The 17,216-nt window shown below is 35.3% G+C and overlaps 1 protein-coding gene across 1 annotated transcript in view; it reads left to right on the forward strand.

Annotated features, from left to right (window-relative positions):
- The window catches only part of IARS2 (isoleucyl-tRNA synthetase 2, mitochondrial), a 65,127-nt gene that overhangs the window by 34,016 nt on the left and 13,895 nt on the right, over positions 1-17,216 (forward strand). Inside the window, exons 13-17 of the mRNA XM_043962723.1 lie at positions 8,386-8,488; positions 10,501-10,594; positions 13,059-13,161; positions 14,439-14,541; positions 16,332-16,457. Of these exons, the coding sequence (XP_043818658.1) occupies positions 8,386-8,488; positions 10,501-10,594; positions 13,059-13,161; positions 14,439-14,541; positions 16,332-16,457 (529 nt within the window). The remainder of the gene's footprint in view (positions 1-8,385; positions 8,489-10,500; positions 10,595-13,058; positions 13,162-14,438; positions 14,542-16,331; positions 16,458-17,216) is intronic.

The following is a 17,216-nucleotide window of genomic DNA, read 5'->3' on the forward strand; positions in this document are numbered from 1 at the left end:
CCAGTTTTTCCACAGCTTCTCCAACATTTATTATTTTCCTTTTTTTGTCATATTAACCAATCTGATAAGTATGAGGTGATACTCTGATCAATAGTGATTTAGATCATTTTTTCATGTGGCAATAGATAGTTTTGACTTCTTCATCAGAAAATTGCCTGTTCATATCCTTTGACCATTTCTCAATTGGAGAATGACTTGAATTCTTATAAATTTGATTTAGTTCCCTATATATTTTAGAAATGTGGCCTTTATCAGAAATGCTGGCTGTAAAAATTGTTTCCCAGCTTTCTTCCTCCCTTCTAATTTTGGCTGCGTTGGTTCGGTTTGTACAAAAACTTTTTAATTTAATGTAATCAAAGTCTTCCATCTTGCATTTCATAATATTCTCTATCTTTTGTTTGGACATAAATTGTTTTCCTCTCCATAGATCTGAGAGGTAAACTATTCCTTTCTCTCCTAATTTATCTATGGTATCACCCCTTATGTCTAACTCTTGAACCCATTTTGACCTTATTTTTGTATAAGGTGTTAGATGTTGGTCTTTGCCTAGTTTTTGCCCTACTATCTTCTAGTTTTCCCAGCAGTTTTGTCAAATACCAAGTCCCTTTCCCAGAAGCTGGAGTCTTTGGGTTTATCAAACAGTAGATTACTATAGTCATTTACTGCTGTGTCTCCTGTGCCTATCCTATTCCATTGATCTCCACTCTTATTTCTTAGCCAGTACCAGTTTTGATGATGGCTGCTTTATGGTATAGCTTCAAATTTAGTACAGCTAGCCCACCTTCCTGTGCATTTTTTCATTAGTTCCCTTGATAGTCTTGATTTTTTTGTTTTTCCAGATGAATTTCATTATTATTTTTTCTAGTTCTATAAAATAATTTTTTTGTAATCTGATTTGTATAGCATTGAATAGGTAAACTAATTTAGGTAGAATTGTCATTTTTATTATATTAGCTCGACCTATCCATAAGCAGTTGATATTTTTCCTGTTACATAGATCTGATTTTATTTGTGTGAAAAGTGTTTTGTAATTGTGTTCATAGAGTTCCTGGGTTCCTCTTGGCAGGTAGACTTCCAAGTATTTTATACTGTCTATTGTTACTTTAAATGGAATTTCTCTTTCTATTTTTTGTTCCTGAGATTTGTTGATCATGTATAGAAATGCTGATGATTTATGTGTTTATTTTATTTTATTTTATTTTATGTGTGTTTATTTTATATCCTCCAACATTGCTAAAGTTGTTAGTTGTTTCAAACAGTTTTTTAGTTCATTCTTTGGGACTCTCTAAGTATACTATCATATCATCTGCAAAGAGTGAAAGTTTTGTTTCCTCCTTGCCTATTTTAATTCCTTTAATTTCTTTTTCTTTTATTGCTGTAGCTAACATTTCTAGTACAATATTAAATAATAGAGGTGATAATGGACATCCCTGTTTCACCCCTGATCTTATTGGGAATGCCTCTAACTTATCCCTGTTACATATATTTGCTGATGGTATAAGGTAGATACTGCTTATTATTTTAAGGAAAGCTCCACCTATTCCTATGCTCTCTGGTGTTTTTATTAGGAATGGGTACTGTATTTTGTCAAAAGCTTTCTCTGCATCTATTGAGATAATCATTACAGTTTGTACATAAATCATAGACTTTGAGGAAATAATTTTGACAAATAAAATACTTTATGCCTCAATTTTCCTCTTTTGTTAAAGTAAAAATAATTATACCAGTTAGGTAATGATGATTCAATTATGTGGATTAAATTAAAGTTTGAATTAGGGTGGCTGAGAGAGAGGAAAAGGAAAGGAGAAGTGTGGAAGACATTTAAAGACACAATAGACAAGACTTATTGCCTGATTAGATGGAGGTATATGGTGAATGAGAATTGAGCCTCACAGTTTGGTCCCAGCCTACTTTACAGACTTATTTCCTATTGCTCTTCTTCATGCACTTCTCCATTCTAGCCAAATGATAGAAAGCATTGTTTCCCGACTTGACATTCTCTCTTCTTGCCTGGTACAGGCCATTATTCCCTGTCCCTAGAATATATTCCATTTTCACTTCACTGAATCCCTTTCTTTATCCATGGCACAGTAGGGGTGTTACTCTATTAAGCCTTCTTTGAATTTTGTATTTATAGTTATTCCTGCCTTCCTCCAGTTATCTTGTATTTACTTATTTGTAAACATTTTATATTCCCTCTACAGACTATAGCTTTTTGAGGGTGGGAAATATTTTGGTTTTGTATTTATAATACTAATCAAAGTGCCTTGAACAAAATAAAATTGAAATTTTTATTGAGTTTCTGAGATGAGTTGATAGAGGTAGGAAAGCCTTAGAGAGGGAGCTTATTTGAGGAGGCTGGGCAAGATATGTCTGCATTTATATGTTTTGAGGTAAGAGCAGAAATTGATGTGAACATGTCTAAAAAACAGTTTGGAGATTAGGGATTAACGCCCAGGTGAGAGATGAGGTTCAAATATGATATTTGGGATCTGTCAGCATTGTAAACTTTATTTTTGTAAATATTTGTTCTCAAGGGATACTAAATCCTATTCAGAATGCTAATAGAAGTTGGACTAGATTACTTTTAAAATTGGTGTGCTGTGGTCCTTGGTGTCATGAAAATTTGGACATGATCAAAAGACTGTACAACAGCAGACTTAGTATATATAAGAAGAATTATTAAGATTAGTACTGTGAACATAACTGATTGATTCAAGGCATTGATAACTGCATGGGGTAGGTATGAGAAAATGTTCACTTCCACAGGAACACACGCTATGTCTGTTTATAATTCCATTGTGATATTTACATCTTTTCTACTTGTAGTAGAAAGACAGAAGAGCCTTGGAAAATAGGCCTAGATACTGACAGATAAAAAGGATGAAGGAGAAAATGCTTCACAATATTTTTCATGTGTAACATTTTTTTCCTCCTTTCCTTTCTCCCCAAAGTTGTTCATGATATGATCAACTATAGAATATACCCAACCCCACCCCCAAAATTAGAATAAAGTTTTAAAGAAGTGTGAGGAATATTTATGCTTTCTTAAACCATTATTTTTGAAACACTACTGAAGTTCTAATTGAAGTGTTGTAATTCTGAACTCTAGTTCAGAATTTAAATCCTAGTACTGTGCAATAGCGATGTTAGAGATGATTATGACATATTTTCCAGCTCTGAGGGGCTTCAAATTAATTTTTGGCAGGTAAGCTAGACAAAAAGGTTCATGGAATCAGAGATTTAGAAGCTGAAAGAACTTTAGAGGACATCAAGCCCAACCCCCTCATTTTATTTTTTACTTTACTGGAGTCGGGAGGACCTGAGTTCAAATCCAGCCTCAGACACTTATTACCTGTGTGATCCTGAGCAAGTCACTTAACCTTGTTTACCTCAGTCCCTCATCTGTAGAATGAGCTGGAGAAGGAAATGGCTCCTTTATCTTTACCAAGAAAACCCCAAAAGGGGTCATGGAGAGTCAGACATGACTAAAATGACTCAAAAATAACATCAACAAAACAATTTTTTATTACATTGAAGAAATAGATGATAAGAATCTCAACTTAATTGTATTATCTTTAAAAGACCATATTCACAGCCTGTCCAGCTTGGTAAAAAGATCTCCCAAAATTTGGGCTGGATCTCCAAGAGTTTGGGATTACCTGCCTAACTCCAAATCAGTAGACTTGTTCAACATAATCTTAAGTAAACTTTTATAATTTATCAGATTAAAAGGCACTAGTCCCCAAAGGACCAAGTGTGTTTTATTCTAATATCTTAGTGTGGGGAGCATAGGAGACTCCCACCAGCACCTAGGACATTTTTCAAACCTGGCAGCCAGCTGGGGGCACTGGGCCTTTCTCAGAGGCATAGATGCCATCCAGAAATTGTCCTTTATTTATTTGCTTGTTTTTGTTGTGGCCTATTCCATCAGAGCAGCTGAGTTTGATGCAAAGTTAATATCATTTCCTTCAAGAGTCAAGTCATCTTTTTGGACTTGAAAAATAGCATGAGCAAAATCTGGTATCATAAGCACTCTTTGGATCTGTTTTTCACCCTAGAAATTTCTAATTTCAACAAGTGAGTCATTCTCTTGAGTAGTAATGTTGGGGAAGTAAACATTCACTTGACTACCTTTACCCTCAAACCCAAGGCAATTCTTTTTTTTTCTTTTTTAATTAATAAAGTATTTTATTTTTTTTCCCATTACATGTAAAGATAGTTCTCAACTTTTGTTTATACAAGCTTTCCAACTTCAGATTTTTCTCCCTCCCTCCCCCCTCCCCTAGGCAGCAGGTAATCTGATACAGGTTTTTTATATATATATATATATACACACATATACATACACATATATACACATAATAACATTAAACATATTTCTGCATTAGTCATGTTATAAGAGAAAAATCAGAGCAATGACGAAAAACCTCAAAATAGAAAGACATCAGCACCAAAAACAAAAGAAATAGTATAGTTCATTCAGCATCTACTCCACAGTTCCTTTTTTTTTTTTTCCTGGATTTGGAGATCCTCTTCTATCTGTGTACAATGTTCTTCTGGTTCTGCTCATCTAACTCATCATCAGCCCACACAAGACCCTCCAGGTTTCTCTGAACTCTTCCTGCTCATCATTTCTTACAGCACAATAGTATTCCATTGTATTCATATACCACAACTTGTCCAGCCATCCTCCAATTGATGGGCATCCCCTCAACTTCCAATTCCTTGCCACCACATAAAGAGCAGCTATAAATATTTTTGTACATGTGGGTCCCTTTCCCCTTTCCATGATTTCTTTGGGAAAAAGACCCAAAAGTGGTATTGCTGGGTCAAAGGGTATGCACAGCTTTATCACCCTTTGGGCATAATTCCAAATTGCTCTCCAGAATGGTTGGATCATTTCACAGCTCCACCAACAATGCATTAGTGTTCCAATTTTCCCACAGCTTCTCCAACATTTATTATTTTCCTTTTTTGTAATTTTAGCCAATCTGATAGGTGCCAGGTGGTACCTCAGAGTTGTTTTAATTTGCATCTCTCTGATCATTAGAGATTTAGAGCATTTTTTCATATGGGAATAGATAGCTTTGGTTTCTTCATCAGAAAACTGCCTGTTCATATCCTTTGACCATTTCTTAATTGGGGAATGACTTGGATTCTTATAAATTTGATTTAGTTCCCTATGTATTTTAGAAATGAGGCCTTTATCAGAAGTACTGGCCATAAAAATTGTTTCCCAGCTTTCTGCCTCCCTTCTAATTTTGGATGCATTGTTTCTGTTTATACAAAAATTTTTTAATTTAATGTAATCAAAATCATCCATTTTACATTTTATAATATACTCTATCTCTTGTTTGGTCATAAACTGTTTTCCTTTCCAAAGATCTGAAAGGTATACTATTCCTTTTTCTCCTAATTTACCTATGGTATCACCTCTTATGTCTAAATCACGTATCCATTTTGACCTTATTTTAGTATAAGGTGTAGGATGTTGGTCTATGCCAAGGCAATTCTTCTGGTCATGTTTTGCACAATTACAAATTGTGCTAACTCTTGCAGATTCTTTTCAATTTTCCTACCACTTGTCCTTCAGAAATCTTTTTTTCCCTTCTTTACATGGAAATCGAGCTTAACATTGATATGGTTGAAATACCTTCACTTGATTCTACTGCGGCCTTTCACAGTGACTGTCCAACCTTTCAGAGAGATGCTAGCATTTTCTGGGATATTGACAATTTAGTTTCCTAGAGTGGTGTTCATTTTAATTGTGTGTTGAAGAGTACCATTCATTGTAAAGATGAGGAAATTGAAGGCCAGACAGATTCAGTGACTTGCCTGTGGTCACAGAAATAGTAAGGGTTTGAGATAAGATTTGAACTCAGGTCTTCCTGACTCCAGGCTCAGCACAGAATCTGCTTCACATGTGAATTCTGTAGTATGCCCAACTAAGCTACTTAGAAAGAGAAGATGACAGAATTCGAGCAGCTGGGAAGACCTCATAGAGGAGGTAAGAATTGAAATGGGCCTTGAATATGCAGGGTTAGGTGGAAGAAGTGAGAGGCATTTCTTGCGTGGAGTGGGGCAGGAGGGTGAGCAATAAGTAAAAAAGGATGAATGAAATTAGTTCATTTTGGGGATAATGAATAAATCAGTTTGGCAAGATTAGGAGATTCACCTAAAGAGAATATTGGGAGTTAAGAATAAAAAGATAGGTTGGGACTAGATTGGAGGCCCTGAACACCTGGCTACCAACTCTAGTTGGTTTTGTTTTGTTTTGTTTTTTGGTTACTCTACTTGATTTTTAACGGAAAGGTGACTTGATGAAAGTAGTGTTTTAGGAAAATAAATATGTTTGTGTTTTGTCTGGTGAGAGTGTGTAGTGACATAGGCAGGAAGATGATTTTGAGGCTGTTATATATTTCAGGCAATGATCTTGACAGCTGTCTGCAGACCAGCCAGAACATAATTCCTTGTTTCATATCCCATCCAGCTGTCCCTGGCCATTTTCTTACCATCTGCACTGCTACCACTCATATGCATCCTCTTTTATTTTGAACCATTTTTTTCTGGGAACCTAATTAATATATCTATTGCTCTTTTTTTGTTTGTTTTTGAGGTGCAATGATGGTTATGTGACTTGCCCAGGGTCACACAGCTAGTAAGTGTCAAGTGCCTGATGCTGGATTTGAACTCAGGCCCTCCTGAATCCAGGGCCACTGCACCAACCTAGCTGCCCCTCCTTTTAAAAAAAAAAAAGTTTTTATTGACATACATCACCTAATTTCCCCCAGTATCGTTTCCCTTCCCCAACCTAAAGAGCCATCTCACATCATAGATAATATATTTTAAAGACCAAAAGAGAAAAGGAAGAGGAAAATCAGCATAACTGATCAAAAATGTCTAAGCATATGTCTAATGTACAAAATTCATTTGTGGATCCCTAACCAATGAAAAGGGGTGAGGTGAACATATTTTGTAATAATCTCTTCTTTTGAGCTAGGCTTGTTCTTTATAATTTTGCAGCACTTGTGCATGTGCACGCATGTGGGGGGGCGGGTTCTTTTCATTTACATTGTTGTAGTCATAGTACATATTGTTTTCTTGGTTTTGCTTACTTCACTCTGCATTAGTTCATGTGGAACTTAACCATATTTATCACATTTCATCATTTCTTATAGCACAGTTCTATATTCCATTACATTCATGTACTACAATTTGCTAGCCATTCTGCATTCAGTGGGTATCTATCTACTTGGTTTCCAATTCTTTGCTGTCACAAATAAGACTACTATGAATATTTTTGATATATAGGGGGACTTATCACTGCCCCCCTTGAGGTATAAGCCAAGAAACAGAATCTCTAGGTCAAAGGATATGGATTTTGTGTGTGTGTGAGGCAATTGGGGTTAAGTGACTTGCCCAGGGTCACACAGCTAGTAAGTGTTAAGTGTCTAAGATCAGATTTGAACTCAGGTCTTCCTGAATCCAGGGCCAGCGCTCTATCCACTGTACCACTATCCACTGTACCACCTAGCTGCCCCAGGATATGGATATTTTAATCACTTTTATTTGTATAATTCCAAGTTACTTTCTATAATACTAATGCTGGTTCTCAGATCCACCAGCATTTTAGTAATGTGCTTGCCTTACCTCAAATGCTCCATTATTGACTATTTTCTGTCTTTTTTTACCTTTGCTAATTTTCAGTGAAGAAGAAACTTTAGGGTTGCTTTCATTTGTATCTCTCATCTTATTAGTGATTTGGAGCATTTATTTATATGGTTCTTAATAGTTTGCTTTTATTCTTTTGAAAACTGTTCATACCAATTTATTGGAGAATGACCTTTGTACCATTGCTTCTTGAAAGGGTATATCATTAGATTTCCCTTCAGCTCCATTTATTATCCTTATCCTTTGGCAGCCCCAAACATTCTTCAATAGCCCCTGCTCTCCTATATGTGTAGTGTCCCATTTTAGAGTACAAATCCCCGAAGGGGGGAATTGCCCTTTTTGTATTAGTATCCCTTTCCTGTGGCACATATTAAGTATTTAAATCCTATCGCTTTCTTTCATTAGAGGTTACTAAAACATTTTGAGCCTTTTAACTGGTAGAATGATAATTCCTTTAATATCATAAGAAAATTTTGAATGATAAGTTTAGTTTTGTGGAGAAGATAGAATAATAGGTTTGCTTCTGAAACATATTTGAAGTGAACTAGTGTCTGATAGCCTACAGTCGTAGCTGTTTCACTGAAGAGGTCAGTTTGGGGTTGGAAATAGGTGTTATTATTAATTCTATTGTTTCTTTGTATTATTATCTTTCTATACCTTAACCTATAGTAGTTAAATCACTGGCTCTGATTTTTTTCCCCCCTTCAAAAGCCAAACTGTTGACCATCTTGTTCAACTAGTGGAAAAACATGGAAGTGATATCTGGTGGACTCTTCCTCCTGAGCAGCTTTTGCCTGAAAAAGTCTTATCTCAGGTAATTTTCTAATTTTGGGGGTGATTTTTTTAAAAAGTTTAGTAATTACTTTATAATATAATTTTGAAAATGGGCTTAATATAGTTAATAAAATACAAAAAAAATATAAGAAAAGCAATCTAGACCTAAATAGATTATGTATGATTGGAGCAGGATAGAATTTAAAATGGTGATAGATACAGTGTCACTATATTAAAGGTAGTGTGATATAGTAAGAAGAACATTGAATTTGGAGTAAAAAAGACGTGTTCAAGTCCCAAATCTCACAGTTTCTGACACTCTTGCTACTAGACAAGTTGTTTCACTATGGAGTCTGTTTCCTCATTTGAAAAAGAGGATTAATATAACTTGTATGACCTACTCTCATGGTTGTGATGAAAAAAGTACTTTATAAATGGAAGCTATATTTACATTTCTGCTAATATTAGTGACCTGAAGTTCAGTTTTAAACCATGGTGTCTCAGAAATATTTGCATTTATGTTGGAAGGTGGTCAGAGTTAGTTTGTAAGAATTGGGATTAACATTTGAATTTTGCAGGATTCAAATAAGAATTAATCAGAAGTACGTAATTGATTATATAAGTTGCTCAGAAATATCATGGGGGAAAGTTCATTTTTAGCACAATAATAATGCCTAGAGTGAGCTAAAATTAGGAATATTTTATCTAATGGCTATAGAAATAATAGTCATTTAACTAAATATTTATTTAGCACTTATTATGTACAGTGCTTAAGATCTTTGAAAGTACTGGGTAAGTTCCCACAAGCAATCCAGGTCCCTTTCTACCTCTTCATTTCTGAGCCCAGCTCATCTTCTGTCTGCAACATATAAGGTATATGTGGTGACAGATTAACTCAGTGCATGGCTGATTTAACCATCTGTTATAAGACTTGAGGCACAGAGAGAAAAATTTGAAAGAACTCATTTCTTAGCTATAAGTTCAAGGGGTTGGGGTCTAATGTCTCTAACATCCCTTGTAGTCCTTAAATCAATGACCTTATGATTCCAAGCCTCTCTCTGATGTAAGATTTTTTAAAAAATAGATAGCACTAGTCAAGCAGGTAACCAACCCAGAGGGCAGTGGAGAATACATATACTAGGTATAAGTAGACTGAAGCACAATACCAGTGACAACTTCTATGTAAGAAAATAAATACCTAATTGTAAAGACATTGAGGAAATTTATAATTAGAAAAGGAAGTGTTGAAAAGTGTTTAGGTATTGAGAGTAAATACTCCTAACAATATTTAAAAAGATTTAGACGATAGTTTCTTGGGTGTTGGATTGGTCTTCTGCTGAAAACTTAAGGGAAGGTATATTCAAGAATACCACAGGATGGGATGGGATAGAATGGTTGGCTTGTGATCTATACGAATAGAGGGTGTCCTCACAACTTGATTCCATCAGAGAATACAATGTAATGTATAGATCCTGGGATAAATGAAAAGAAACAGGCCCTGCCTCTAAAAATTTATAGTAGAAAAAATATAAAATGTATGTAGATAATGTTTTTGGTTTTTTGTTTGTTTTGGGGGCTTTTTTGGGGCAGAGCACTGAGGGTTAAGTGACTTACCCAGAGTCACACAGCTAGTAAGTGTCAAGTGTCTGAGGTCAGATTTGAACTCAGGTCCTCCTGGATCCAGGGCCGGTGCTTTCTTTATCCATTGTGCCACCTAGCTGCCCCCTAGATAATGTTTTAATTTGATTGTTTAGGTCCATCCAGGAAGCATGAAATGTGATGAGATCAAATGAAAGACAAATTATATCCAAGTAGTTATGTCTCTATGTTACAAAGAAAGAGAGAGAAGAAAAATCTTGATTTTATTTAATGCTTAGAATTTTTTTAAGTGATTGAGTATTTTAATAGTTATTTTAGTAGACATAGATTTAGTATAAGAAAATTCAATGATAATGGAAGTATTAAGTTTTTCTGAATTTAGCAATAATATATTACCCATTTGTACTATGTTTTTGTATATTTAAAATGCTTTTTTCACTTATATCTCACTAGCTTGGTGGTCCTGATGCATTGGAATATGTACCAGGTCAGGATATCTTGGATATCTGGTTTGAAAGTGGAACTTCGTGGAATTTTGTTCTTCCAGGTATTAAATAAAGAGAATATTATGTATTATGTCATCATTGAAAGGTTTGAGATTCAAAAAATGTAGATAAATTAAGTCCCATAATAAATTTCTTATTGTTAAAAATTAGAATGTCTTAGAGTTGTAGCATAACCCCTCATTTTTACTTCTTAGCAGTGTTATACCAATGGAGGTTAAGTAACATTTATAGAGCTAGTCCATGGCAGGACCTAGACTATATAATATAGGTCTGTGGACCATGCTTTCTGTATACTTCATAACTTTCTTTTCTTTTTTTAAAATACAAATACAATTATATAACTTAATACTATTCTTATACTTAATTAGTTATAGAGTAAAGCAGGCAAATGAAATAAAGGGGGAGAAATATTTTCCTACCATAACTAAGCATCAAAAGACAGAGGAAGGAGAAAGTGACTGAAAGAGCTTAAATAAATTGTGATTCAGGCTAGTTACAATTAAAGGATTTAGTTTTTTCTAGAAAATTAAAACTGTGTAGTTTGCTCCCCTCCCTGAAATGTCACTGATAAGCAATATCAAAATTTAAACCTTACTATCTAATATTTTCACATATCATCTTTGTTTCCAAAATTATTGTTTCAAGAGATCTTTGTTAGTATGGTTGAGAAATATATTAAATGTCCAAAGAGGCACTCAAATTTTTCAGAATTATCTTGAAAATGCAAACAGGGGAAAAAAAAGAAAATGCAAACAGAATTGCACAATTTAAGCCTCAGCAAAAAGAAGGGTTTCTAGAGTGTACCGGATGTGAAATAGTAGTTATTAATAGTATTTTAAAAGTTCAATGACAGGGCAGCTAGGTGACCCAGTGGATAAAGCACCAGCCCTAGATTCAGGAGGACCTGAGTTCAAATATGGCCTCAGACACTTGACACTAGCTGTGTGACCCTGGGCAAGTCACTTAACCCTCATTGCCCTGTAAAAACAAAAACAAAAAAAAGTTCAATAACACTGTTTCAGCCTTCATGAGAATTACCAAAAACGATTTCATACAAGGATCATTTGTTGAAAGCTGGGAATGTTTAGTTTGGAAAAGAAAAAAACTTATTGGAGATGTGATGGTCAGTTGACATTGGATTAGAATATGATGACTAGTCATCATCATTGCATAATCTTTGCAGGGGGGGGGGTGTGATGGGGGTTAAGTGACTTGCCCAGGGTCACACAGCTAGTAAGTGTCAAGTGTCTGAGGCCAGCTTTGAACTCAGGTCCTTCTGAATCCAGGGCCGGTGCTTTATCCACTATGCCGCCTAGCTGCCCCTTCATTGTGTACTCTTAATGAATATACTCAAGGACATCAATGAAATAACTTCATGCTGCTGAGAATTGTCAACGGAGAAATACTAAGTAAACATTAAACCCTTGCTATTGCCTCCAAAATATTCAGGGGTAAATTAATATCTTCCTTCTCTGCCTCCCCCCACCCCCACCCCCCGGCCACTCCACTTTTATTTTGTTCTTTTGACCATAACACTTGCAGCAACTTCAAGACTGGCAGAATAAACAAGAATGTCCTTTTAATCCATGCCAGTTGTTGATTCCCCGTGGCTCATACCTATCATATGATTGATATTTCAGAAATCCTTGTATGCTACAGGCACCAGCATTTCTTTTTATCATTAAAGTATTTATAATTTGATATACACAAATTATCATTATTAAAATATAAATTATTGAATACTTTGCATTTATAGCCTACTTTAACAATTTAATAGATTTTAATACATGCTATGATTACCTAATTTGGGTATTATTTCAGTCATCCTGGATTTTGTGTATTATAGTCTCTTTTAATATACCCTTAATCCCATCCCCTCTCGTCTTCTCTAACATAATGCCCTTGCTATTATTGCTCCCTCTTTCTAATCTTTAAACTCTCCATTTATTAGTTTCCTTTCTGCTGTCCACAAACATATCCAAGTCTTAAAAAATTCTAAATCCTTCCTAGATTTTGACATTTTAAATAACTATTGCCATATGTCTATCTTCCCTTTCTCAGCTAAACTCCTTGAATAATTGCCTATATTTAGTGCTTCCTCTTACTCTTTTCTAAACGTGCACTCTAATTCCTGACCTCTTCCTTCCCTGTGAGGGGAAGCACTACCTTTCCCAGACCTGAGGGGTTACCATGTATATTCTGTATCCTGTATTTATTTGCTGTCTTCCCCATCATAATACGAGCTGTTTGAAGGAAGGACTGGTTTTGCTTTCTCTTTGTATCCCTGGAACGTGGCACAGTAACTGACACATAATAATTATTTAGTAAATGCTTACTGATTGACACAAACCAGTATTCTGAATAAACAGAACAGTTAAGATTTGTATCAGCTATATGCAATGCTAAAAAGAATAGAAGGCATTAAATTTTCAGAACTGCAAAATTATCTTTTTCTGTTGTAATTAACTCTGATTTGTTTTTTCTATATGTTTTTATAATGTACAGGCCAAAGAGCAGATTTTTACCTAGAGGGAAAGGACCAGCTTGGAGGCTGGTTTCATTCTTCCTTATTAACTAGTGTGGCAGCAAAGAATAGAGCCCCTTATAAGTAAGTATGTACATCATAAATAAGCTAGTCAGTATATTTCACTTAATTTCAACATGAATTTACTGAGAGCCTATAACAGACCAAGCACAGTGCTAGAATTGGAATAAGATGCTAAAAAATTATAACAATGCTTCCTCCCTTCTGAGAGCTTAGAGTGAAATATATGGCAAGTAGTTAAAATATATTATCTTTGTCAGATATTATAAGTCCTCTAGAGGGATCATTATGGCGTGTCATGATTGAGGGGAGGAGCTTTGATTGAAGAATGGGTAAGATTTAGATAGGCAGAGAAAATGGGATGTAAGGAGTCGAAGAGGATATCTTGAGCTTCAGATGCCATTATCCTTCTAGTATTCACAAACAATTGGCAAAATGATATACTGAGCTTGGAATTTAGCATTAGAAGTTAGCTTAACTTAGAACTACAGTATTGTAACTTCCCAGCCAGTGTACTTCTGTTGCATCAGAAACTAAAATATACCATGAAAATATGAGTTTTGTAAAATTCGGTTGATATTAAGAGGCAGACCTTGGAGTCAAGAAGATCTGCAGTCAATTTCCACCTCTGAGACTAGAAGTTGCAGAACGTTTGTTAATGTGCATTGGTGAAGGGAGTTTTCTTCTCTGGGGATTCTTTACACTGATAAAATTACAGGTTTAGACGAGAAGGAAAAATTGTATATTGTCACAATATTTAGGCTCACTGCATTGATGCTCTATCTTTAGTCCATTTTATTTTGACTATCTCCCCAAATGAGCCCAAAACAAAATAGTTTAATGTTTCTCCTCCATCCATAGGGATAATTCATGTAATCTCAAGCTTTTCAGTGCACTTCACCTCCTTTTGTTGAATAATAATAAAGAGCTCAGAATGAATGGGGCTAGTCTGCTACTAGGAAGAGAAATAAATTTCTTAGAACTTTATGGCCAAAAGAAGAAAGATTTTGAGGGGGGATAATGAACTATTATAGCTATTGTAGTCAATTGTAAGTCTACCAGAAGTTAATAGAACAGTAAGGTTTTTTCCTCAAATTCCCACATTTTAAAAAAAAGTTTAACTTTATCATATTCACTTTTCTTTCCCTTGCTCATGAACTAAACAATCACATTTAGACTTTGCTATGTGGACTTTTTTTTTTAAATCTGACTTAACTTAAGCTGCTGATGAAGTGTATTAATTTTGATGACTATAAAAAAAGTTCTCATCGATTTTAAGGCAGTTTGTGTTTTATCATCTAACACACTTTATTATGAAAATGCTTTATTTTCCTTTTCAGGACTGTTTTGGTTCATGGTTTTACTGTTAGTGAAAAAGGAGAAAAGATGTCTAAATCTCTTGGAAATGTGATTAGCCCAGATGTTGTCATCAATGGAGGCCAAGTAAGTGACTCATAACAAACAATTGTCATTTTTATTTTATGGGTTTTGCATTGTCCTAATAGTTCCTTAATTTTTTTTTAATTGCTTTATGTGGGAGGGGGGGCAGCTAGGTGGCGCAGTGGATAAAGCACCAGCCCTGGGACCCTGGGCAAGTCACTTAACCCCCATTGCTGACCCCCACCTCCCCCCCAAAAAAATTGCTTTATGTCTGCTTATGTACAGGGTCACTTGCTATGAGATCTTATCCTTTATCCTCATTTTACAAATGATGAAACTAAAAAGTGGAGGTTGTATATTCTACCTAAGGTCACGCTAATATTCAGTAGAAGACCAGTTTGGGTTTGTATTTAGGGACCAAGTCATACTTACTTTTTTTTTTTTGGTAAGGCAGTTGGGGTTAAGTGACTTGCCCAGGGTCACACAGCTAGTAAGTGTCAAGTGTCTGAGGCTGGATTCAAACTCAGGTCCTCCTGACTCCAGGACCAGTGCTCTATCCACTGCGCCACCTAGCTGCCCCCATATTTACTTCTTACAGGTGTCAGAGTTTCATGTGAATTATTTTTAAATTTTGTCTCTTGGTAAAGAATTAGTTCACATTTTTGTTTTATTGTTCATTTTTCAGTGGTATCCAACTCTTTGCGACCCCATTTGGGTGTTCTTGGCAATGATATTAGAATAGTTTACCATTTCCTTCTCTAGCTCATATTATAGATGAGAAAACTAAGGCAAACAGGGTGAAGTGACTAGCGTCACACAGCTGGTAAGTGTCTGAGGCCAGATTTGAACTCAGGAAGATGGGTCTTACTGATTCCAGGCCTGGCATTCTATCTACTTTGCCACCTAGCTGACCTGGTAAACAGTTTAATCACAAGTAATTATCAGTAGCCACAATTTAAAAATATTATCTAGCGTATTTAGGTATAGTCATAGAGAAAGCTGCCAGGAGAAGATAAAGACCTCAGAAAATGGAAACTGTTAAATATTCACTTTATTTTAGTACTATTAGAAAATATACATTTGTATTTGGAGATTTATCATCATCCTCATTGATTAATGGACACAAGTCTGGTGTTGCAACGTCCTGGCTTTATTTGCACATGATATGGATGAATATACATCGCTAGGATATGGAATGAGAGATGGAAGACACCCTAAAGGCTGGCTCTCAAGCCCAGTGCCCTTGTTTTATAAAGGAGGAAATTTAAGTCCCAAGACCTTAAGTGCTTTGCCCAAGATCACACAGATAATAAATGTCTGAGGTGAGATTTGGACTCAGGTCTTCTAACTCAAGAATCTCTGTCTTTCTACAATAAGCCAGTTTGTTTTGTATAAAGTAAATTATCCAGACAAATACTATATTGCTATTAATGACTAACTGTTGTCCATTATTCAATGCATTGTATCCAGAATTGCTAGAGAATGTTGGAAAACCTTTCTTTGATTCCCCCTTCCCCCCCATTCAGTTCTCAGGGGGGTCTATTCAGAGGAGAATTATTATATTCCAACTGATAATCCTATATGGAACTGTCTGTTCTAATTAAATATGTATAGCAGTATCTGATAGATGAGGTAGGAATTATGTATGCACTTGACAACGGTGGAGAGGCCTGATTTGACTTTAAGATCTAGCTAAATTTCTCTGATTTGAGATTGTTGAACCTCACATACTTGTATTGCTGTTCTAAACCTTCAGTGTTGAGCCAAAATGTTCCTATTTCACATTCTGCTTATAGGCCTACTTTGAAATGTATAGTTTCTAATGCTGGTTTTTATTTTTCTCACAAAAAAAGGATCAAAACAAAGATCCTCCCTATGGCGCAGATATCCTTCGATGGTGGGTAGCTGAATCAAATGTCTTCAATGAAGTGAAAATTGGGCCACGTATACTTAATGCAGCCAGAGATGATATTGACAAGGTCAGAATAATTAAACTGTATATTTATAGAAGCAGAATGTTGCCAAACAATTGCAATTAAAAGCTACATTTTGCTTTTCGATAAAGAAGCTAGAAAATTATTAATTTAAATTTTTTCTCTAAGTAATTATCATGTATTTATGAAGAATACTTTAGTATGTTTTCAAATATGCTAATTTTGCTTCTACAGGTAATAGTTTATAGTAATAATTTATGTACTGCCCTAGCTTTATGCTTTTAATGTATTGATGTGAATTGTCTTGTTTATTTCAGTGACACATTTTTGAAGTAGCTTTCAGCAAGCATTATTGAATTAAATTTAAGCAGCACTTTTTTCTTTTTTTGAGTTTTGCTTCTTTATCACACTTATTTCTGAATATACCTCTCCCTGCCTTCCTTTGTAACCAAGATTTTTAAAAGGAGGAAAAAGATAGATCAGCAAAGCCCAAAAGCAAGCACATTCACCCTATTTCATGTGGAGTATTCTACCTGCAAAACATGTCTTGCTGTCCCTTCCCCTCCTTCCCTCTTAACTCCAACTTAAAGAGATGAGGTTTATTTCTTCAACTCTTTGTAGCCAAGCAACAAATACTTTGGGGGGGGGGGGTGGCACAAGGGTTAAGTGACTTGCCCAGGGTCACACAGCTAGTAAGTGTCAAGTGTCTGAGGCCGGATTTGAACTTAGGACCTCCTGAATTCAGGGCCAGTGCTTTATCCACTGCGCCATCTAGCTACCCACTTATTTTTTAAAAATTTTTTT

The sequence above is a fragment of the Dromiciops gliroides genome, chromosome 4, assembly GCF_019393635.1.
Source record: "Dromiciops gliroides isolate mDroGli1 chromosome 4, mDroGli1.pri, whole genome shotgun sequence".
Classification (NCBI taxonomy): Eukaryota; Metazoa; Chordata; class Mammalia; order Microbiotheria; family Microbiotheriidae; genus Dromiciops; species Dromiciops gliroides.